Raw genomic sequence first — 22906 nt, 5'->3', positions numbered from 1 at the left:
TTTAAAACATGCTTTCTTTATCATAACAACGTTAGAAAAGCATCATATTGGTGACAATTATATTTATGCATGAACTGAAAAATAGATGGTGGAGATGACGGGGGGTGGTTTGGAAGTCTAATACGGTAATTCGAATTCTAGGCTGCACACCCACTCGGCTCTTAATGGAATTGAGTTCTAGATCTTGGCACAGGTGGTAATTCAACCCAATGCTGCTTTGTCACTCTTCAGCATTTGCATCTGACGCCACGCTACCCCCTATATCTTTAAATAATTTGAGGATGCTCGTCGGCATTTGGTGGCCTTGAGTCAATGGAGAAAACTCCACGTTTCTAAGGCAGGGGGCCACCATTTGAATGGAACAAGTTGCTCTTGACTGCAATGCGTGGGGAAGCCATCTGAACGGGTAGTATTTATTTTGGAAACACGAGGGAAAGCAATGGCTGAGTTGATCCAGACAAGGAATTGAACTCAAATGATCATGAACACACGGCCTAGCCGTCCTTGATTTTTGCAGGATGATGCCTTTATTGGACTCTCAGCAAATTGTTGAATCACACGAAATTCAAATAGTTTGACTTATTAAGCTTGGATTTTCTAAAATTGTGTATCCCCCATAGACTTTGACCACATCGCCTAGAATGTGCCGATCTTGCTGGATACAAAGCGCTAAGCCGAGTTGAGCCTGGAGAGTGCTTGGATGGGTGACCCCCATGCATAAACAGCATGCCGATGTTGTGGGCAGCAGAGGGCAGTACGGCAACAATCAATTAGTTTGCTGCACTGTGACCCACGCCTTTATTCAATCCGAACTGACCAGCGAGGCGAAGTATGGTTAGATATATCTGATGACAACAGTGTGTCACTGCGTCGTGTCGCGGTCGTGTGGCGGTTAGTGCGCAGCGCCTACGAACCCGGCGACTCGAGATTGACTCCGGATCACGGCCAACACCAGCGACGATTATCTGAACTGGTACTGGGCCTCCCCGAGGTCGACTTTGTCTCAAATGAGTACCTGGTGCAGTGCGGTGTGTGAAATATTGCCACTGGGGAGACAAATGTGACCGGGCGTGGTGCTGGACACCCATCCCATCGTGTGCCGTGCTAAGCGTTCATAGGCACTCGCTAACAGCACTTGCCCCAAAAGTCTGTCAAGGCTATCCGGGGGATTTTTTTGTCTTTGTGAATACATTTTAGATATTCCCCTGCTCACATGTATCTGACCGCTGTCTTCGTAATCCTCCCCGAGTTGATTCACCCCCTTCCACCTCTCTTCTAGCCACATATTCTCCCCAATACTAGAGGCCGTCGACACATAAATTACGTCTTTAAAAAATATATAAAGGTTAGAATTGATCAGATGGCAAAATAGCTACGTGTAATTACATGTTCACGCCTAGGCGTGCAGATGCATGCATATACACCGGTGATGTGCGGCAGAGTCACGGAATCACTCCACTCCACGGGGGAGATGAGCAGCGAGTGGAGTTGTTCATGGAGAGGGGAGTGTGTGGAGTGTCTGTGCCCCGGCGTGTCGCAGCAGACGTTAATTCACACCCCCCCCCGCCCCCTTGCGTGGAGTGTGGGTGCTGGTAACGCGAAGTGGTTGTGGATGTGCATCGTTCTCCAGCGGCAGTACAGCGGTGAACGCGCTGCGCTACGAACGCGGCGACCCACGAGTTCCATTCCCGTTCACGGCCATCACCAGTGACGGTAATCTGAACCGGTCCGTGGCCTCCCCTAGGTCGACTCAGCCTCAAATGAGTACCTGGTGCGTTATGTAAAACATCGCCACTGGGGGGACAAAAGCGGCCGGGCGTGGTGCTGGCCACCCACCGCCTCGTGTGCCGTGCCAGCCTTCACAGTTGCTGGCTAACAGCACTTGCCCCAAGAGTCTGTTAAGGCTATATGAGAAGTCTTTGTCTTTTTTGTGTTCATGAGCATCATCATCAGCAGCAGCATTTCCATGAGTGAATCGAATCACTCAAGTTGTAATACGTGCGTGTTCTGTTTAATGTAAGGGCATCTTATGTTTGGCTCTTTGATTCTGAGACATTTCTGATGTAGCGTTGTAGACTGATGTAATGATGCACGGATTGTTTTCAATTCCACTGCTGGATGAAGGAAGGCCTCGTCGCGTCGTCTCGCTTAAATGGGGACTTTTGACCATACTTCACCACGCTGGTCAGTGTGCGAGTCGGTGAAGCTGGGATAGATGCGGGACCGGTTCACATATCCCGTGCAACTCTTGCTAGCTGTGGTCAGGAGTCGAACTCGGGTTGCTGATATTTTAGAGCAGTTCTTCCCAGTCATATTGGCAACTGTGATTTTAACAATAACATTCGAAAATTGAGATTTGTTTTCATTTGCCTCATTGTTAGCCAAAAGAAATAGACAAAGCTAGAAAAGCACGCATCAGGTTTGTATTACAAGAGAATATAGTACTGTCACTAAGCACATACATTGCATGGATGTGAAAATTATGTTACGTAGTTGCTGCTTTGGCGATCTTGCACAGATGTTTCTGTTTATGCTTAACATACGTATATATACAATCCTGCATTACAAGTGTGTCTTCGTTAGTCTTGCCCACATTTTATTTGAAACACACACACTCACACATTTCGGTGTTATGGGTTGATTATCTGCGCGCAAGCTTTCGTGGCGGTTTTGTTGAGGGGTTTTTGTTGTTGTTGTAGTTTTCGTGACCACGCGTGAAATGTCCTCGGACGTAACAATGCGTCGGGCATAGAAGTACATAAATAGCCTCGATCGGGGGTGGGCATGAGGTGGGGGGGGGCTGTTACGGCTATGGCTGAGATGGTCAATGCAGTGTGGTCGATAAATTACATGTACCAAAAGTAATCAGTTAAACTGCGAATCGATCATATTAACACTTGGACACGGCGTTAGCTTTACATATATACTGAAAAATACCAGCTTGTTTTGCAAACACTGTCAATAAAACGCAAACATTAGACTTTAATAGCGTTTATATTGCAATGACCTGTTTATCTAATGTTGTTTTAAAGGGACGACACTTGATCTATATACTATACACTATCTACATTTCAATTTTATAAATGTTAATTTTTTGTTGGCTAAACCTAATTTTAAATCATGTGTAGGCTCCAACTACAGTCGATGCACTTGTTTACGTGAAACGTAGGCCTACGTTCGTATGTGTTACAAAGAAGGGCCATTGCCTGAAACGTCGCCTCTTTTTTATTTTTTCCTTTTCAGGCCACACAGTGTTATTGATTAAATGTGTTTAGTTTTTTTTGTATATGTTTGTGCACGCAGCAACATCACTAAATACTCTGTTTCGTTGTATTGTGTTTGTTTCAAGCAGTGTGACTGACAGTAAATTGCTAAATGCATCAAAAGATTTCAAATTGCAGTGTTTATTAATGGTATAATCCGAAGCAGGAAAGAATCATTGTATAAGACACGACAGCATACTTTAACGACAATAAGAAAAACAAATAACATACATTGACGCAATAAAACTGATTACTGGACACTATTGCACACAAAAGTCTGATTGAAACCGCACCGAGTCTTATAAATGTATACCCCAAATCACCGTTGGTTTGACATTGAATATGTAGGAACGTAAACATGGAAAATTCGTGGTGTTGGAAATCAAGAGTCACGTTATGTCGACAGCAGAGGGCCGTGTTGCTATGCATTCATCTGTCTTGCTACGGTCTTCTCTCCTGTATCCTATTATCACGTGCAATGTGGATGACACGAGCAAGCACGACTCCCCATGTTTGCTTGTGGCAACTATTTGATGAATTGCACTGGCTTAGAAGTAGTACTTATTCTCACACAACTTTGTTGAACTGTGAGCTAATCCACACAGTATAGAATTATAAGAGTAACACGCATGGCATCTGTATAACATCTGGGGATGTTGTATTTAGATGCTCCAATAATAGATGCTCAATTTAGATGCTTTATAAATTGAAACTGTATTGTAATATAATTAAGGGGAGAAATGCTCATTCAATGAGAATCGTATACATCTTAAAATCTAATTGTGCCCATATCTACCCAAATATTGAGCTATAACTTACTCGTTGGCTCAGATTTTCTCTATCGAATAGGAGTATAAACATGTTTGTCTACAACCATCAATCATCCAACACTTAACCCATCTCTAACCCTAACAACTCGTCAACCTCTGAATGAAAGAAGAAAAAAAAAGACTCAACCTCAGCTTATAAATCTCACCGATGTGCCACATAAACTCAACTCACCGCTCCCGTACGAATCCGTGACAATAAATCTGGTCGAACGCCCATTAGAGCAAGGCCTAAGGGCGAGTAGCGGCAAGGCCCCTTCACGAGGAAAGCTTACGCACGATAGCATTGATCCAGGACTGCCGGTGGACATCGGCTAGGTACTTGCTCTTCTGCCTGATCAGCCCATCCTCCGCCACGGTCGCCCTGCGTCGCGACTCCTCGACACCACCGTCACCAACGCCGCGACCAAGACCACCACCAACACCAACACCGCCGCCGTTCAGCACCACGGACAGCGGCTCAGAGGAGCCGAGAGCACGCTGGGTGCGCGCCCCCACGGAGCCCACATCCTGTAGCAGCGCGCTGAGCCAGTTCTGCCGAGCCAGCTCCTGCAGCAGGCGGCCACGCTTCTGCATCACGGCGTGGTCCGCCACGCTGCTCACGGAGCGATCAACGCGCTGGCTGACCAGCTGATTGGGACCGGGATCAGAACTCAACCACAGCTCCTCCAAGAAGTCGGAGCCCTTCGGAAAGCCCTGGCCCTCGGAGGACCAGGTAGCTTCACCTGGCTCCATGAGCTGCAGCTGCTCTTGCTGCAGCTGATCCTCGTCCGCCCAGATCCGGCCTGGGTCTCCCCCCGCGTTGGCGTCGTTCTCGGAGCTCCGTGACTCCTGGCTGTTGTGAACAGAGAGGGATTTCGTTTTTATCTTTTTGTTTTCAAAACATTTTCATTTGACCCCCACCCCCCTTAAAAGATGTATTCACATTTTCGCTATAAGCGACGTGTCATGAAACGATTACATTTAAACTTGGAACTTTTGCAGCGAACAGTGCACTACCTTGTGACAAAGAACGGCCCCAGAAGTCGACGCCACATTACTGCTAAAGCCACTGCGCAATTGCGGATTCATCTCCGCTCGCGGCAAACCATGAATATCGCGAGTCAATGAACACTGCCTTTTTTTCAGATGTGGAATATTCAGAATTAAGTGAAAATACAATTAAATATCACGGTGTTTGTGTGTGTGCAGCCATTGTACTATGTATCTTGAACTTATTTCGAATGGTACGTAGCCAACCGCACTAATTGGAGGTGCGGGGGATGGACAACAAACTAAACACACAAAGCAGTTCTATCTCGGCAGTGCCTCGTACGTTCTCCGCCCCATGAGTCACCCAGCCCTATTGATGTGATTTGCGTGTTTGATATCTCATAGCCACGTGAGGACCCATTCCTTTAATGCATCATCAATCATGAAAGGGAGAACTGATGTGCCGTAATTGCATCTGATGCGGCTATTTAGTGTATATAATGTAGTTGCTGGTAATTTGCATATTTCGCATTTTCTGGTATTTAAACGAAACTTAATTCCTAGCTCTTGCAAGAAAGGTCACCGCGCCTTTAACGTCACTGTGTGGCACATGGCGGGCTTGGGTAATAAAGCAATGCAAATGGCATTAGTAGTATTCGTGCTGCCTGCCAGTGAATGGTACTTTCTGCCACGACACTTTAGCAAGGGACAAACATTCGCGGCGAACCAACTTGTGCTACCTGGACGATTTGCTGGTCCTTGCTCCAACAGAGGTCGCAGAACTGGGGAGACTAGGGGTAGTCTTCAAGAGGTTTCAAGAGAGTTCGATTTCCGGTCACGGCTAACATCTTCTAGTGAGTGATATCTGAATCAGTTTCCTCTTCAAAAACAACCTCCCTTGACCGACACGGCGGGATGAAGGGCTTCATACATCAGTGGGCTGACCTAACGCGGTTGGTAATTAAGTTATACAAAAAATATGGACTCATTAAGCTGGAGTTTTACAACACAAGCATGCGCTCAGCTCTTACCACGGACGTCTCACAAGCTATTGAGGCCTCACGAGGGAGCGTCACGAATTGAGGACCCAGATATTCAACTGTCATCAATTTCCACGCGCGCGCCATGTATATGCAATTGCATTCGTTGAACATACGCATTCGAACAAAGTTGTTCTCGCTGGCTTCCTGGCTGGCTGGCTGGCTGTCTGGGGTGCGCGGGCCGTTTCCCAGTTGGATTTCTAACGCCGCAACAACAACAAAAACAACTTGTACACACGTGTAAAATAGCGGCGCTAGGCGGACTGGCAAAAAACACGTGAACATCGACTTCAGTTGCGCACAAGAGCGTCGCTGCCTGGGTTATGTGGAGCGACTTTGTTGTGCCCATAGATAGCCCGATTCTAGTTTAGACTGAGATCTCGGCGTGCGTCTACGTGCGTGTACACGCGTTCCACGTGTGCGTGTACACGCGTTCCAGATGATGCAGACAGCGTTAATCGCTTAGTGCGTCACGTGGGACGTGGTTAACAATCATCGGACGCATGCAGCGTGGAAGGAGTAAATGTACTCGAATGGAGAGTGACGTGGTGGGTGGCGAGGAGTGGAGTTTGGGAAACCCAACTTTAGAGTCTATGTAAATCTACATTGTTTAGTAAATCTGTGGGAGCATAGAATGACAGTACAACGTCGCACGCTTTTGCACTACCCTCTGCTGCCCAACAACGTAGCATAGTCTTGAAGTAGTGCATTTAAATCACCCCCTGCCTTAACAGTAGCCCTTTACAGGCATCCGTGAGTGTAGACGTTGATTGAACACGACTACCAGCAGCGAGGTGCCTGCGGCAGGCAGCACAGCAAGTAGTTTGCTGTTCTATCTATGCGGAATATGCCTGCCCTGGTACTTGTTTTGTTAGAAGGACGGCGTTGGAGACATGTTAACTCCCTCGCCTGGTATACACGAGGTCGTGGGTTCGATTCCGACCCTGATGCCTGCTGTATATTTGGAGTTTGCATGTTCTCTCCGTGGATTTTTCTCCCGGTCCTCTGGTTTTCCCCTCCACATTTAGAAACACGCGTTGCGAGTATTTGGCTGCTATAAATTTCCACGCGATAAGCCACTTCGCTGAGCTATCATTTGTGGTGAGGTCGCTTCTGAAAAAGAGCCCAAAGGGCTCAGTGGCCCCTTACCTGGTAATATACAAAATATTTCGATTTAAAGCTTTCGTGACTGCAGGGATTCATCTTATTGGTTCTTTCGGTAAAGTCACGTAGAAGGGAAGTAATAAAATAATAAAAATAAAACATAAAATAATTCTCACGACGTTTCGGCCACAACGCAAGCAGCCGTCTTCAGGTGAAGAAACAGGTCTGTCGAGAAGACAGCGTCTGAAGCCTTCTCGACAGACCTGTTTCTTCACCTGAGGACGGCTGCTTGCGTTGTGGCCGAAACGTCGTGAGAATTATTTTATAATGTTTTATTTTTATTATTTTATTACTTCCCTTCTACGTGACTTGACCGAAAGAACCAAGAAGATGAATATACAAAATAGTTCGTAATAGTAGCAACTCAGAGGGAGGAGTGACTCGTGAAACACACAAGGAATGGGTGGTGCGCAGAGGCTGCACGGAGCCACATTTACCTTTGAGGTGACGCGAGCCTGGGGAGAAGGAGAAAGGCAGCCACTCCGCCGGTGGACAGGTAACCCAGGAGCACGAGCTTGATGAGGAGAGTCTCGTGCGCCATCCCTGAACAGGTGAGAGACGTGGGGGCGCAGGGTCAACGTTAGACACACATCTCCCCCCCCCCCCCCTTTAGCCTTTCATAGACTCGGTCAGTGCTATTAGGGGGGGCACCCCCCCCCCCCACCAGCATGGTGCATGATTTCTGACCGAAATTGTCCACCCAGTGCTGCTGTTGTTTACACGTCGCACCAGATTTAATGGCTGAGTCGACTTAGGGGAGGCCCGGAACTGGCTCGTATGTCAGCCACTGTGGTCGGGAACAGAACTCAAGTCACCAACTTTCGTAGCGCAATGCTAACCGCTATGCTACGACAACATTTTTCACACACATAACGAGCCAATGCATTTAAAAATGCGTGTAAAGAGACGCATTGTGACGTGTTGAAGAACGATTCAACTTATGTAAACAATGTAAAAGTGTGGGCTCTATAGTAATATAGCCCATCTCAAAGGAACGTCACTAACCTTAGAGTGTTGGTGCACAGTTCTTTATTTAAATATCAAAGCGCAATGCAGTAATATCGTGATAGCAATAGTTCGTTATCCGCCCAGTAATCTATCTGCAAGTCCGGATATGCGCTTCCCACTATCAAACCAGAGATGTGTGATCAGACACCGGCGTGCTTCCCTCTATATATCCGGGCTGGCGTGGTGCTGCTTTTGCTAATCTGTGTGCGTTTAGCCAGAGAGAGCGTGTGGGGGGGGGGGGGCTTTACGGGACCATCTCCGGCTGTTATTAAAGATTTATCAAAGCCCGAATAAACAACGAAAAGCGGACTGTCGACGGTGTTTATATAATAGATGGGCCCACGCCTGAGTCATACAACTTTAATGATGCTGCCGCACATTGAGTGCGGAGTGTGGGGTGGGGAGAGAACTGAATCCGGCTTTAAGTCGTCAATTAGCGACCGTCTCTTTTGCGACGCGGCCAGTCGGGGCATTACTTGTGAACACACCGAAAGGTTACGAGCTGGGTTTCCTCTACCTCCCCCGAGTCATCCGATCAAGCCTCGAGCACCCTTGAATCTGAGCTTTTGTCCATTTGACGCGCGGCTCTCCCATGGCAATTAACACCATTCACCTGCCATTTGTGCCACACAGAGAGGCAGAGAGAGATTCAGAGATGGAGAGAGAGAGAGAGAGAAAATGAAATGTTAAACATAAAGCAGCCGGGTCGTGTTTGTTTTGTACATTTAAACGCGTGCTTCGTGTTCCCGAGAAATTGGTAATTGACTTGGCAATTGATATGCATCGTCCCGAAGTGCCTCTGCTGTCACCTCACGGTTAATCGTCTGCAGAAATGGTACACATTTAGCGGGGAAAAGTGCAGTTTTGTTCTGATAATGGATTTTTAGATGCATATATTCATGGCTTTTTTTTATTCCTGTAATTCAATTGAGAACCAGCACGACCGTGCAGGTATATTACTCATGGCAGTTATTGATGAAAGTAAATAATTGAATGAAGATGGACGACAGTGGCTTGGGGTAGTTTATTTGGGAAAACTCAACTTGGTAATGAAAATCAGCCGACCAATCTGCCAAGAGAAGTGTTTTTTTTTATTCAGAGTATAGTTCCTGCTGTGACACATCGATCACAAACATGGACATTGACAAAGAAATTTGAACAAAAGCTTAAACATGAGCAAAGAAAGCATGGGGATATACGTGCCTGGAATTGTACACGAAGAGCCAGAAAAAGGAACACGTGAAGTACAAATACAAGGGATACAATGTGCTGCATACGCAGCGGATATCGGTGGGGTTCATAATGCGACGCGAAGTTGTGGCACCGTGATTTGCGCAATGCGTCATAAACCCTGGCACCTGAATTCGATTGCCGGTCACAGATAACATCAGTGGGGACTTCGAGCTGATACGGTTCCTGGAACACCCCTCGGGTCCCCCCCCCTCCCTTCGGCACACCCTTCACCAACCATCGTGGTGAAGTATGGCCAAACAACCGCCATCCGTCATCCAGCAGTGGATTGACAAAGAACCCAACACCGTCTCACACTGAAGGCACACTTGGTGCAGAGACGGCGTCATATGAACAATGATGAACATACGTGTTGGCAAAAAAAATACTTGTTACTCTGCTGATAATACATTTGAAAGACACGAGCTTGCTTTGATCAAAAATAACGCAGACAAAAGTCTATTAAAAAACACCCCGGCCATTTGTACAATTACGATCAGCCTTACTAACACGCAACAGCGTAGGCTCATTCAATCAACCCAATGCGTGCGTTGAAAACATGTAATGTTGTCACGTTGCCAACACGAGAAACGGGGAAGAGCTAATCCCCTCGGCGGAGTCAATGGTGGTGGAAATTCCACAATCACGTGACAGGAGGCAGGCAGTCTTTTCAAATTGTGCAAAGACCACCGAATAGTAAACGCGTGCACAGCTTTAAGTTTTGTTCCGCGTTGAACGATCGAACGAGAGGTGGAGTGACAAAAGTGGAGATCCCTTTTTGAAGAACGTCGTGGGCTCCGTAAGGAATGCAAGTTGCGCCGTCACGCGCAATAAAGGGCGGTTATAATCCAGCAGCAGATAGAGAACGGGCTGCGAGGTGAGCTTGATTCTTGAATCAATCTGTGCGGACCTGTGAGTGTTGCCCCTCTCCGTGTGCGTGGGTGTCTCTGCTGACTCGGCTCCTGTGCCACATGGAGCCAAACGCACATGGATGGGCTTGGACATGCATCTCAGTGCGTCGGGACCCTCGTGAAAGAGAGTCTTGAGACTCGGTGAGACTTTCCAGGAGGGATTAAGAACACTGCTGTGTATCCTGCTGTTGCTGCGCTTTGATAATTGGTTTTCGACGATGCCACTGATGACTTAACGTGACGATCCGTGGTGGTGATTTATAAACATGGCCATTGTATACACTGTTATTGCATTACAGCAGTGTTGATGATTACAATGTTGATGACAATTTACAATGACGATCATATACTATGATTATTTACCATGTTGATGATGATAATTAAATGATGGTTTTATGATGCTGATAATTATTAATGATATTGATTATTTTCATTAATTATATTATTAATAAAATGTATTCACATAACGGTGATGACGCATGATTATGTATGATGATTTATGTTGATGGCAATTATCATTACTAAAATAAAATTTTAAGAGGTAATAATATAAAAAATTTAATTTAAGTTAATTAAATCACGACGTTTCAATTGCAACACAAGCAATCATCATCAGGTGTGAAAATCACAGCTCGAAAATTTTGCCTCGGCATTTCTCCCACTTAAAAAAAAATTCTAGCTGTGATTTTCACACCTGATGATCATTGCTTGTATTGCAATCGAAACGTCGTGATTTAATTAGCTTTTATTTTTTTTATCTCTTATTTTAATTTTATTTTTTACCTACGTGACTTTACCGAAAGAACCAAAGAGTATGGATCATTGCAATCACGAAAACTTCAAATCTAGAATGATAATTACGTTGATGATGATGATTTGCAACAGTGATGATGGTGATTGATAGTGGTGAAACAGGGTATCTGGAAATGGAGTCCAATTTATAAGTATCTGCACAGAAGACGTTAGCGCTTTGTTTGCGTCTAATTATTTAATTCCCCCCCTCCTCCCTCCATCTCTTTATTACAGCACCACTTAACGCCATGTGTTCAGCCACTGATGAATATTAATGTGTATGTATTTCAAGTTGTGACTTTATCCCCCCGCCACCCCCCCCTCCCTTTATTCAAATCCCAAAGTAACACAACTCACCGTCGCGTTTATTAGTAATTGCGCAGTGAGCGAGGCGCGCACTGAAGAAGACATCTGCCCAGGGTGACGAGATGTAAGGCGCAGGAAGTTTGCATTACAACTTGAAAGCAAATCACTCACTCACTCCAGCGTCACCGATTGCGTGCCTTGTCAGCTGAGTGTGTAGACGGCGAGGCGCGCTAATTAAACCCAGTCTCACAATAGCACTCGCGTAGGCTTCGGCTGCGCACATGAATGCCCTTCAGATTGTTCCTTAGCGGAGCTAAAATATGCATGACCGGCTTTAAAAAAAAAAGAATCGGTAATTAAAAAGTCTGTGCACACTCAACCCGACTATTGATTTCATTACTCCATCATGCGCCGCGTTGTACCTCTCGAGCGAGCGGTGGTCATACGATATTTGTAAAGATAAAAGTATTATTTTACACAAGTAAAAAAAAGTCAAAAATGTGGTTTCGGTGAAATTTTTCTTTTGAATGCACTCGTAAAAAAAGACTTGTTTATGGATTCTTATGAGTATAAAACACGCAGTATATGTATGAGTGCACATTCTTATGTCCCGATTACTTTGTGGGAGCGGTGGCGCAGCGAATAGCGCGCTGCGCTCAGAACCCGGCGACCCGGATTAGATTCCCGCTCACGGCCAACACCAAGTGACGATTATCTGAACCGGTCCTGGGCCTCCACTAGGTCGACTCAGCCTCAAATGAGTACCCGGTGCGGCGTGTAAATATCGCCACTGGGCGTGCTGTTGGCCAGCCCACCCCCTCGCGTACCATTCCGGCCTTCATAGGTACTCGCGAACAGCACTTTCTGCAACAGTCTGTTAAGGCTATGCGGGGGATCTTTATCTTTGATGCCATTGTGCAGTGTGCTCAATAACGCAGTCGCGCACACACACGCGGACGTGTTCGTCCAACGACGGGCGTCATCGCACACGTGCGCACGCGGTGCAGGTGTGAATCACGGGCACGCAGCGTCACCAGACAACGCAACTCGTGCGGCGAGTCACGACCTAGCGATGATCGTTGCAAGGCTGGAGTTGATTAATGACTTCGTGTTTGTGTGTGTGTGCGCGCGCGCGGCAATGTTTCATCACCACCACCACCGCCAACCAACCACTTTGCCACCGGCCCACCCTGTTGGTTATTGGTCCAGGGCCGGCTAAAGCAGACTGCGAACTGCAGAACACCGCCCCTGAGCCCGATGCGATGCACCGCAGCCACTCGGCTCTCACACCACGTCAACTCCACGTGCTCGCGTGCATTTTCGGGTCGCAGAAAAGTTGTGATATATTTATTATTTTACGAGTCTTTTTTTTTAGTTTTGCTCAGCCGGCTGAGAGCAACTTCGGCGCTGCTGCTCGATGCCAATGTTGCCGCTCTTGTAAGTTGTTGCGGTTTCAGCTTTTTTTCGAATACATAATCATTATTATAATTGTAATCCGCATCCAAGCGGAACTCATTGCGCACCATGCCATTGTCTCGCTCCATCTCGGTGACGTCGGTGGGCGAGTGGAGTCTGGAGCAGAGACCTCACGAAGGCGCCGTGCTCTTTGAAGTCGCGTGGGAAGTCGCGAACAAAGGTACCTGCTGCGCGCGTGCCACTTGATGCCACCCGCACGGCGAGTCGCCCTAATGATGAGAGGGCTTGCGGCGCGGCGCCAGAATTCGCGAGGTTTTGTTTCTGTCCGCCAACCCAAACCAACCCAACGACACGTGGTGGACTTGTGGGCTATACCGATACGGTGCCGTAGCTACCAAGACGGTGCAATTGCATTCACGTCCCATAGGAGACTGGAGGGGCCTAGGCACTGGGCTACGAAGAATAGAATTGGCACCGGGAAGGGCCAATTCTCTTCACGCCACACCACTGGGGGGCTCAAAGCAGTTGCAGGCAATCGGTAAGATTCAAGCCAGCAACGCCCTGGTTCGTGTTCGGGGCAGCAACTGCCCTGCTGCAATCGGGACCAGGGTAACTTTATCTTTGCCGGTAGATGTATCTTGATTGCAATTCTGATCTCTGTTATTCGGAGAAGATTAATGTAGACTTTATTTTTTTTTGTCCAGCCTCAGTCGCGTATTTGTTTCAACTCGCCTTGTCGCACCGTAGAAAGTTCTGGAAACTGTTTGACGGTCTGGCATAGCATAGCCGTATTGCCCGCTGTTGGTATTGTAAATTGGCAACCCTTTTATGTCAATAAGCTATTTATTCCAGCTGCATGCGGGTGAGACGAATTCCTTACACAATGGAAAAGTTGACTCGCAATACTACTGCACTTGTTTAAGAGTGGGGGCTGAATCCTCATGACAAATGGCTGCAGTCATTAGTGCCCATTCACGAACACGGTGCTGTATATCTCTCCATATTTATCCAAAGAGCAGGCATATATTTGAAGGGTGTTGTGAAATTCATTTGGAGCACGCGATCGAGATGCTTTGTGTGAGAATGGAGGTTGAACTCTTCTGGAGAGTGAGAGTGGTTTCTAAATGCCCCATGACTGTGAATGCTTGGATGGTGGTGGTGGTGGTGTGATTAGCACACTCGTCTATGTGCTCGGATATCTTGAGTTCCATTCCCAACTGTCTCCTGATGAGTTGTGACGCAGGCTGTTGCTTGACGAGGCTAATTGTAATTACCGGCGAAACGTCGTACTCTAATTGTTAATGTTGTGGGTTTCAAAACTGGCAAAAGGGTCCCATTTTGTAGCTGCTCACCCCGAGCTATGAATGCTTTGATAGTGGCATTATCATTGTGCTGTTCGCCTTTAGGCGCTTTCTGCTTTGACACTGGTGACACCAGGCCCTAAAGAAGGCGGTCTCTGGTGTAGGCCAATCGGTTTCAAATATTATCCATATATCAGAGCATGTTCACCACTGGTGCGTGTGGTTAATGCAGACTTTATTCTTAGCAAAACGTTTCTAGTTGGTGTTTGAACATCTTAACACCTGTTTTTTTGCCGGAAAGGGTAAAACATATCATTTGTTTCATATGTTGTCGGTTTCCTCTCCAATATATCTGAACTAGTAACGCATTGATTGGCATGTTTTGTTCTGATCATGTGACAAATCTTACTACTTGGCTGTGTCGGGTGGTGGCGGGTTTAACGACGCATTTACACACCTACCAAACCCTTACCAGTGCCTACCTTATTACAGACCAATTCTGACCTAATTGGTCACTCGTGTCCTTATAAATTTCAACGTTCATCCTACAAAGCCCCATCATAAGGGAAAAACACAAATAGACAACTTTTTTTTTCCTGCATTGAAACGGCTGTACGCCTTATGGACCTGAACTCAATTCCCCTTTATAGTAGTAGTACTACTACTCAATTTCCCTGTATATTAGTAGTACTACTACTCAGTTTCCCTGTATATTAGTAGTACTACTACTCAATTTCCCTGTGCACGAATACGGGTAAACCGTAGGGGTTGACAGATATGTATTTATATTTACCCGATCTAACCCAAAAACCTCTGGATAATTAAAAGTAGGTTTTTTTTTCAGAGAAAGGATCAAGTTGCACATTTTAAAACGAATGCCTTTGTAAGAGCTGTGCAGCCCAGCGGGCCTCACCTGGTAAAATAAAAACGTTTAATTTGGTCTGCGAACCTACAGCGTGCATTTGCACAAAAAAACATGTTTTCACGGCCGACGAGCGGGGGGAGGGAAGGGGGTGTAACGTAATTCTCTCTCTCTCGATACCGATATTACTGAAATGCACACGCGTGCGCTCGCCTGGTGTGTAAACAGATTTGTGCGCTGAATTTGCTTATGCAAGAGCCGAGCTTGCTTGCTTGCTTGCGTGGGGGTGGTACAGCGTGGCTCTTGCCAAGATGCGCGCTTTGTGACCCAGTCTCGGCGCTATTTATAGGCCGGCCTGGGCCGTTGAATGGAGCGCATTATTCTCGGCACAAATTCGGCGTTTGTGTCGTGACCTGCGCGACACGGGACCGCGCCCGCCTCTCTGTCTCTCCCCGGTGCGGTCTCTAACTCGCCCCAGCTTTGGCCACCGTCTACACGATCCGCGAGCATGGTCGTGCCCAGTAATCAAAGCGGCATGCTGCCACAAACTGCGCCCAGAACAAAAGGAGAGCATTGCCGATTGCGACGCAGTTGGGGGGTTGGGGTGGGTGGATATTTGCACCAACGGCACCAATAGTGTGGCACTTTGCCTTCCAAAGCTGAAGTACATCTCAACTGTCGTGTGAGATGCTTCTTTGCGCAGTCCAAAGTTAATTTATCTCGATGCTTTTCACCTGTAGTGTGGGGGTGTGCAAGCCTGCGATGTTGAGAAAATCAAAATCCAAAATGAGAATAAAGGGATGAGCAGGGCAACGATGTTTCACCAGCTTGATAGATCGCTGCTGCTTGCAAATTTCCCGCAACTATTTGGCCTCGTTGGCTACCTAAAGTGGCAAGGGCTCCATTTAAAACACACAACTCATTCATCGCTACCTGGGGATCACGTGTCGCTGCACGGGCATAATAATCGCAGCAAGAATGTACAGGCTTTTGTCAATCCGTGGCTGAAATAAAGCCTCCCCACGTCAAGTCAATCGTAGGAGTTGTTTTTTTTACCATACTTCACCATGCTGGCCAGAGTAGGTTGAAGGTATGCCTCGGACATGTTCCGTTATCACTGGTCGCTGATGTTAGCCGTGACCAGGAATGTGACTCTTTCGTATGGAAATTGAGTAACAAGAATTCAATCCGTGTCTAGGTTGCTTGCAGATCCTCAGTGCTGGTTCCATGGCACGGTTAGTCGTGGCCCTGAGAAGGACCATTTGAATGACTTTGATTCTTGCGACTCGTACCGGGAGGTCGTTGAAACAATCGGTTGGACCGCGAGAAGGCTGTCCTCACGCACCCCAGGAATTGAACCCGGGTCAACTCTGCTCACTGAATTCACGGCTCACTGCACTAATTACTTCACCGCTGCTCCACCCAGCAGGGATATGGGGGGGGGCAACATTTGCAGTGTTACTGTGTGTAGACATTGTATGAAAAATAAAATAAAGTATTTCACCAACCACTGCCAAAGTAGCGAAGAAGGTGAATGTTGATTCCAGAATCTGGGACAATAATTGGTTTCAGTGCATTGCATAAATGCCTGCCTTTTTTAAGCTATCCACATTTGAAATAATGAAAGGGACATATCTTTTAAAATACACTGCCAATGCTTGGCTTGGAGTTGCCAATGTATTTGTATTGTGAAGGTAACACATTTTACATAGTATCCAGTTTTCAGTTATTGTTGCGATGTACAATATTGGTAAACTATTGAGGTCTCGGTTGTTCCAGTGTTTTTCATTAGCGAACAACCATTGAATATTACATGAACATATCCAGTGTCGGTTATGCTCCCAGTCATGGGTTTTCTTCATATCACCAAATCAAAAATCGTGAACATTTATCTTGTTTTAATGTGTAGCATTTCATTTATTTATCTATCGCCAACGCCACATGCATATGAACGGGAACACAAACAAATTGCCCGGTGATTTTGAGGTCAAGTGAAAAGTGTGTCATTCCAAATTGCAATCGAGTCGATGTTGTTTGAATGTTTTGAGGCCAGCTGACCACTGGTGCAAAGTTCAAACCCGGTTTGTGTGACGCCAAAATTGCACAGAAAACCTTCTCTTGTGTGATTAGATTTTTTTTCTTGGTTTAAATTCGGGCACAAGTAACAACAAACCATTGGAAAATAAATATGCAAATCGATGGGGACCTGGTTACACGCAAAAAAATGTTAGTTACAGCAACAAGAACAAGAAAAAACACACCAACAAAAAAATCCCAAAACAACTGTACATTGCCAATTACCAAATGGCAAGGTTCTGCACCAGACATGGTTATGACCAGCATCAAAAAATGACAAGGCTGATAGAACACATCGCATACAAAAAACACACATTCATGGCTTGAGTTGGCCTACACACGCCCATCAGCACCGGACATTCTGAGAAATGTCCTTACTCGACATTTTAAAGGTCAAGTTGGTTGCCTAACACACAGATACTGTGCCTGTGCGGGGCTCGTACATTTGATCACTTAAGAGGCAATCTGACGGGATTTATAGAAATGTTGCTATTGCTGCATTTTTTTAATCTTTAAAACGTTAAGAGCTCCAGACATTTACCCCCCACCCACGTCACTTTTAATACCGCGGGATAAATATTTCTCCAATAAAGCTGCTTTTATTTTCCATAAGAGTTCTGCTTCCGTTAGAATTTCACTCGTAAATCCTGCATTTGATTTCCATCAATTGTACAAAAGAAAACCCTACAGATAAATATTTTAAGATTTTTATGTTGAAATATTGTTCATCTTATCTATGTATACACACCCAGGGCTGTGGACCATGTGCATATGGTCAGGGCGTTTCACTTCTTTAGGATGCCCCCAACATTTCATTTTCAGGAGCCAGAAGTTATACTTCTGGATAAAGGAGATCCACAGCCTCATTCCCCCGACCCCCCCCCCCCCATCTGAACAGAGAGCCCCTTTTGTGTTGAGACAGCTACGTGTATTACAGAGATGGGCAGTAATAATCTACGTTACTTGTAGTTGCAATTTGCACTTCTATTTACGTCTGTATTTACTTGGGCTCCCGCAGTTAGAATGTTGTGCGTTTGTTTGTCTCCCCGTGGCCGTGGAGGCCTCTGGCTTGAAGACCAGGCTCTGCAGAAGCTCCACCTCTCAGATGTTTCTAGATTTGAAGCTTTCGTGACTGCAAGGATTCATATTCTTAGGTTTTTTCGGTAAAGTCACGTAGGTTAAAAAATTGAAATTAAAATAAATAAAAGTAAAATAAAATTAATAAAAGTAAAATAAGATGTTTGTCGCACATTCCCTCGACCCCAACCCCCATCCCTCCCTCATTGCAGTCGGCGGCATCTACACGGTGATCCAGAGCAAAGTGAGACAGACGAGCGTGGAGTGGGGCGACAACTACTTCCTCATCGGCCCTTACTTCGAGCACAATGTGCGCACCGAGGTGGAGCTGGGCGAGCCGACGAACCCTGCCGTGCGCCGAGCCATGGAGGCCCTCGACAATCGCGGGTGCAAGGTGCCGGCAACCACACACTCGCGCGTCCTCGCGCATCCTCCACAGGGGCCCGTTGGATGACGACACCCAGTGGCGTAGCTAGGATATTTTGCGCCCGGGGACGAACTATAAAATTGGCGCCCCCCCCCCCCCCCCATTTAACCACATACCAAATGTAATTACATGACATGTAGGCTGTGTGTGGCGGGATATATCAACTTTTAGGTTGAGGTGTATATTTGTGCAGTAGTTTCAGGCTGCCGCGCCCGCCGCAATAAGTTATAATGTAACGTTGTAAGCCTCATTTTGGCGCCCCTTTACCTTGGCGCCCGGGGACATATGTACCCCCCTGCCCCCCCCTAGCTACGCCTCTGACGACACCGCCACCTCTGCCACTGCCGCCACCACCTTGCGTTCAGGTGGAGGGCGGTTTGGGCTGCGAGGCATTTTGCAAAACCCTGTACCGTGACCTTCGATAAAGAGGGTGGTGGGGTCGTGGGCGGCCATAACGTAGTGATGTGATGAAGACGAAGTAATTGTAACTACATTTTGAACAATTGTTGAGAGCTGAACAAGGGAACCTTTTAAAAAAACAACGGCACTCGTATAAAAGATGCTAATCGACATTTTTTTACTTTACTATAAGAATTTAGAGATGACTTCTGGACTTGAAATCTTGCAATCCAGAGGTCGTGCCCCCCTTACCCCCCCCCCCCCCCCATTGGTGCCATGGGGCAATGGCAAATGCCCATGTCTCGGATGCAAGGTCCACCAACACGCTACGCAGCAAATTCTGCTTGTACCTGAATCCAATGATCTATGCTCTGCTTAATCAATAACCTTTCAGCTCCCCAGTTGTGTCCGGTCAATTCCAGTTATGTTCGCATTAAATGCATAATATAGCAAAAGGTCAAAGCATTCAACCGCGAAATTGAACCAAGCGACACCATTGCTAACTCGAGCTTAGACATGGCCCTCTGTCTCTGCTAAGTTCTTGACCACTGACTGTTTCGACCTTGGAGCTACAGGTACTGTTGGGATCCCGACCCAGATTGTTGCAGCGTTAACACGCCATGATTACGCTGGCCACCTGTCTGGGTTTGACCCGGACAGTCCGGGAAATCGAATTTGTGATCTGGTGGCAGGGATTGATTTTGAGGTCTGGTACCGGCGTTGTGTTGAACGTTATTGCAGTATACGGCACCGTTTTGATTATAGACCTGGTGCTGACTGGGAGCTGTATCCTGGATTGATCTAGAAGGGGGTAAGGTGTGGTGATCCGAGGCCATGATGTTTCATTACATTGTTGCACAGAACACTGCATTTCACTGTTATGATTGTTTTTATTCATTAATGTAACGAATTGCATTAATATGCAAGGGAGTGCAATGACATTTGTGTGATCCACCAACCATGGCCTCCTCCTCCATGGTCCTGGATTACAGGTGCGTGCATAGCCACCACTGCAGCCCGGTAACTTAACGGCCACTTGTTTCATATTCCAGCAGGGGTGAAACGTGGCCAGCCAGCATTGTCCTTAATTGCATTCGTTGTTTCCACCGTGTCTGCAAATGCTACCCTAGTGGCTGAGTAAAAAAAAACTTTCGTTCGTTTGGCCCTGAATACGCGGATCATATTAAGTGAAAAGAATTTTAACCCTGGGGGCAGAGCATGGCTCGCTCACTCAGTTGGAACTTGCTGAAGTGCGCTTTATTAACCATTACGCATTCTTTCACCTTGGCATTTAGAATAGAAAGAGAGAAACAACGCGTGGCAGTGAGTGTAGATTCGGACAAATGCTCTTTGCCCAGTGTGAATTAAGCCAAACTGCTATGTATCTTTAAGACCGAAACAGGGGGAATTCTACACAAGTCTGGCTGTCGCCTGATGGGGCTGGTTGTAATTTCTGGCGGAACGTCGTATTCGAATTGTAAATGTTGTGGGTTTACTCTCCAACACACCGGTGTGCTGTACTCGTAACGAATTGGCATGTTTTGTTTACGTGACAAACCTTACTAATTGGCTGTCGGGTGGTGGCGGGTATAAGGGCACGTTTATATTTACGCGATCTAACCCAAAAAAAGCTCTTATGGATGCTATGTCACAGCAACACACGGACAACTGGTGCTCTACACAAGAGAACTGTTTCTTGTTTTGTCCAATTCGGAGTTGAAACAGCTTGCTTATATTAGTGGCGTTAGGAGTGGACCATCCAGTTATTTCCTAATCTGGAAGCTAAATTCCACGAGCTGCTGTTGAGTTGTGGTGCATGAAGTCAGTAGGGGAGAGATGAGACGGTGGCCACTCGTGGCATGATGACGATGATGATGACGATGATGGTGTCCGGTGAATTAGGGTCACACAAACAGGCTCTCTACTACCATATGCTCTTTCTGTTGAGATCAGCAGGGTGTGTTCCAATGCACGCGTTTGGCCAAGAAAAGTGGAGTTATCAGCTGATAATGCATTTCTGCACACACAGGTAAAATAAATAAAGCCAATTACCAGCCATTCCCAAAACACGAAGATGAAGGCCTCTTTTTCCAATGGAGACCTGAAAGAATTACAAATACTGCTTCCTGATTTATGATCGTTAAGCAGTTTATGGTCCAGTTGTAGGCGGTGACACTGTGGTCTCGCTCCAGTCGCCGTTTTTCAGCGGAATACGGTGGGTGAAGGCAGCCTGGTCGATGATCCCAGCAGTCCAAACTAATCACATGAATTGTTCGATTTGAAGCGAAATTTTTCTACTTGTGAAGTTTTCCAAAATAATTTTTATTTTACGGCGTCCGTGCTTTGTTTTTAGCGACGTGGCCGAGCAGTAAAGCGTTTGCTGCTTCTGGTGGTGGCTCGCAGTGTGAGCCCAATGGGCACCTCCATTTTTATACTCGGGGTGTATTGAGCAAAAATGCATGCCCACTGCTTCTCATTGGACATTAATCACGTGCATCGGCATCTCGGTAAAAATTATAACATTTCTCGAATGAGGTTAAGCCACGTGGCAGCATTGCCCCCCCCCCCCCCCCACTGCAAAAGTACTGCAGACTAAACTAATTTGTGCATCATAGCACCATCCTGGTTAGCCTATTGCTAATAGGAATGGAGCGAATACCGAGACAGTACTCATGATTTGCTTTGTGGTGACGAGAGGGCCCGGTTGTGGATATTGCATTGTGTGGTGCCAGGTGTACTTTGGCCGCTGGCTGACGGAAGGGGGCCCCTCTGTGGTGCTGTTCGACATCGAGAGTGCCCGGCACCACCTGGATCAGTGGAAGGGCGAGCTGTGGGAGGCGTCGAACATCGGCGTGCCGTGCGATGACCGGGAGACCACGGAAGCCGTCCTCTTTGGTTTCCTCACAGAGGCGTTCCTCAGAGAGGTAGGTGCCTAGGCCCTGTGGTCTATCTTATGCTTGCCCCGGTCACCCACCGCCCCCCTGTAAACTGTTCCCCCCTCCCCCCACTCTTTCCCCGACAATGATTCACCTACCGTCAAGCGTTTCCAGATTCCAGCCCCTGCCAGCTCTGGCTGAAATTAAGGCATACATAAATTGGTATAAAGATATTCTTGGTTCTTTCGGTAAAGTCGCGTAGCAATAAAACTAAAATCTAAATTAAAAGCAAAAAGCCCGCGACGTTTCGATCGCAACACAAGTGGTCTTCTTCAGGTGGAGAGAAAAGAGGGGGCAAGCTTCCAAATGCAGCTGCTGATAAGGGCTCCAGAGTGAGTGGGCGGGGGAAAGGGCTGCGCGAGCAGACAATGGGGCGGGGCGGGGGAAGAAATGGGGATAAAAGAGCTGCGAGAGAGGGGGGGGCGAGGGAGAGAGGGGGTGGGGCATAGATGCGGGGGGGGGGGAGGAGAGACGGGTAGAGATGGGAGGAGGGAGGAATTGCACCTCGCTACGCCCATCCACGCTGCTGACGGTAGAGGTTGACAAGGAAACACAAATTCAAATCATGACCAAAAGTGGTTGATGACATCTTTCCAATGATTGCTGAGTTTATAACCGTCGTCTCAGTTGAAATTGTGTTTGTGTCTGTCTATATGGATGGCTTCATGAATGAATCTCTGTTGATAGCCAGTCGGCTTGCAAAGTACCATCGTTTTAGAGAAATCAATTTCACGTGAGCCAGCCGCATTAAAGTAATGGTCAGCTACGGCAGAAGTATTGGTCCTGCCGTGTTTCAAATCTGCCTTGTGTTCACGAACACGGTCCGAGACATGTCGCTTAGTTTACCCAATGTAACTGCTGCCGCAGGTACAGCTTAGTTTATAGACGCCGGGATATTG

At 46.8% G+C, this 22906-nt stretch overlaps 2 protein-coding genes across 2 annotated transcripts in view; one reads left to right on the top strand and one right to left on the bottom strand.

Moving 5' to 3' along the window:
- Positions 1-3385: 3385 nt before the first annotated feature.
- LOC144933722 (uncharacterized) lies at positions 3386-8514 on the bottom strand. Its single transcript, XM_078858788.1, has 3 exons — positions 8272-8514; positions 7704-7809; positions 3386-4925 (listed from the first exon to the last, which is right to left on the bottom strand). Exons 2-3 carry the CDS (start codon positions 7805-7807, stop codon positions 4349-4351), a joined length of 681 nt encoding a protein of 226 aa, XP_078714914.1. The 5' UTR covers positions 7808-7809; positions 8272-8514; the 3' UTR covers positions 3386-4348.
- A 4294-nt stretch (positions 8515-12808) lies between these two features.
- Positions 12809-22906, top strand: part of LOC144933721 (glycogen [starch] synthase, muscle-like) — a 44408-nt gene continuing 34310 nt past the window's right edge. Inside the window, exons 1-4 of the mRNA XM_078858787.1 lie at positions 12809-12950; positions 13020-13149; positions 18458-18639; positions 21804-21995. Coding sequence (XP_078714913.1) covers positions 13038-13149; positions 18458-18639; positions 21804-21995 — 486 coding nt within the window. The 5' untranslated portion in view covers positions 12809-12950; positions 13020-13037. The remainder of the gene's footprint in view (positions 12951-13019; positions 13150-18457; positions 18640-21803; positions 21996-22906) is intronic.

This window comes from Lampetra fluviatilis, chromosome 8, assembly GCF_964198595.1.
Source record: "Lampetra fluviatilis chromosome 8, kcLamFluv1.1, whole genome shotgun sequence".
Lineage (NCBI taxonomy): Eukaryota > Metazoa > Chordata > Hyperoartia > Petromyzontiformes > Petromyzontidae > Lampetra > Lampetra fluviatilis.
The sequence above is the reverse complement of the archived record's forward strand: the minus strand, read 5'-3'. Positions and strand labels throughout refer to the sequence as shown.

Coding starts and splice junctions, on each gene's coding strand:
- LOC144933722 (XM_078858788.1), bottom strand. CDS start 7,807: ATGGCGCACGAGACTCTCCTCATCAAGCTCGTGCTCCTGGGTTACCTG. Junction 4,926..7,703: donor AGGCTCGCGTCACCTCAAAG/GTAAATGTGGCT, acceptor TGTTCACAACAG/CCAGGAGTCACGGAGCTCCG.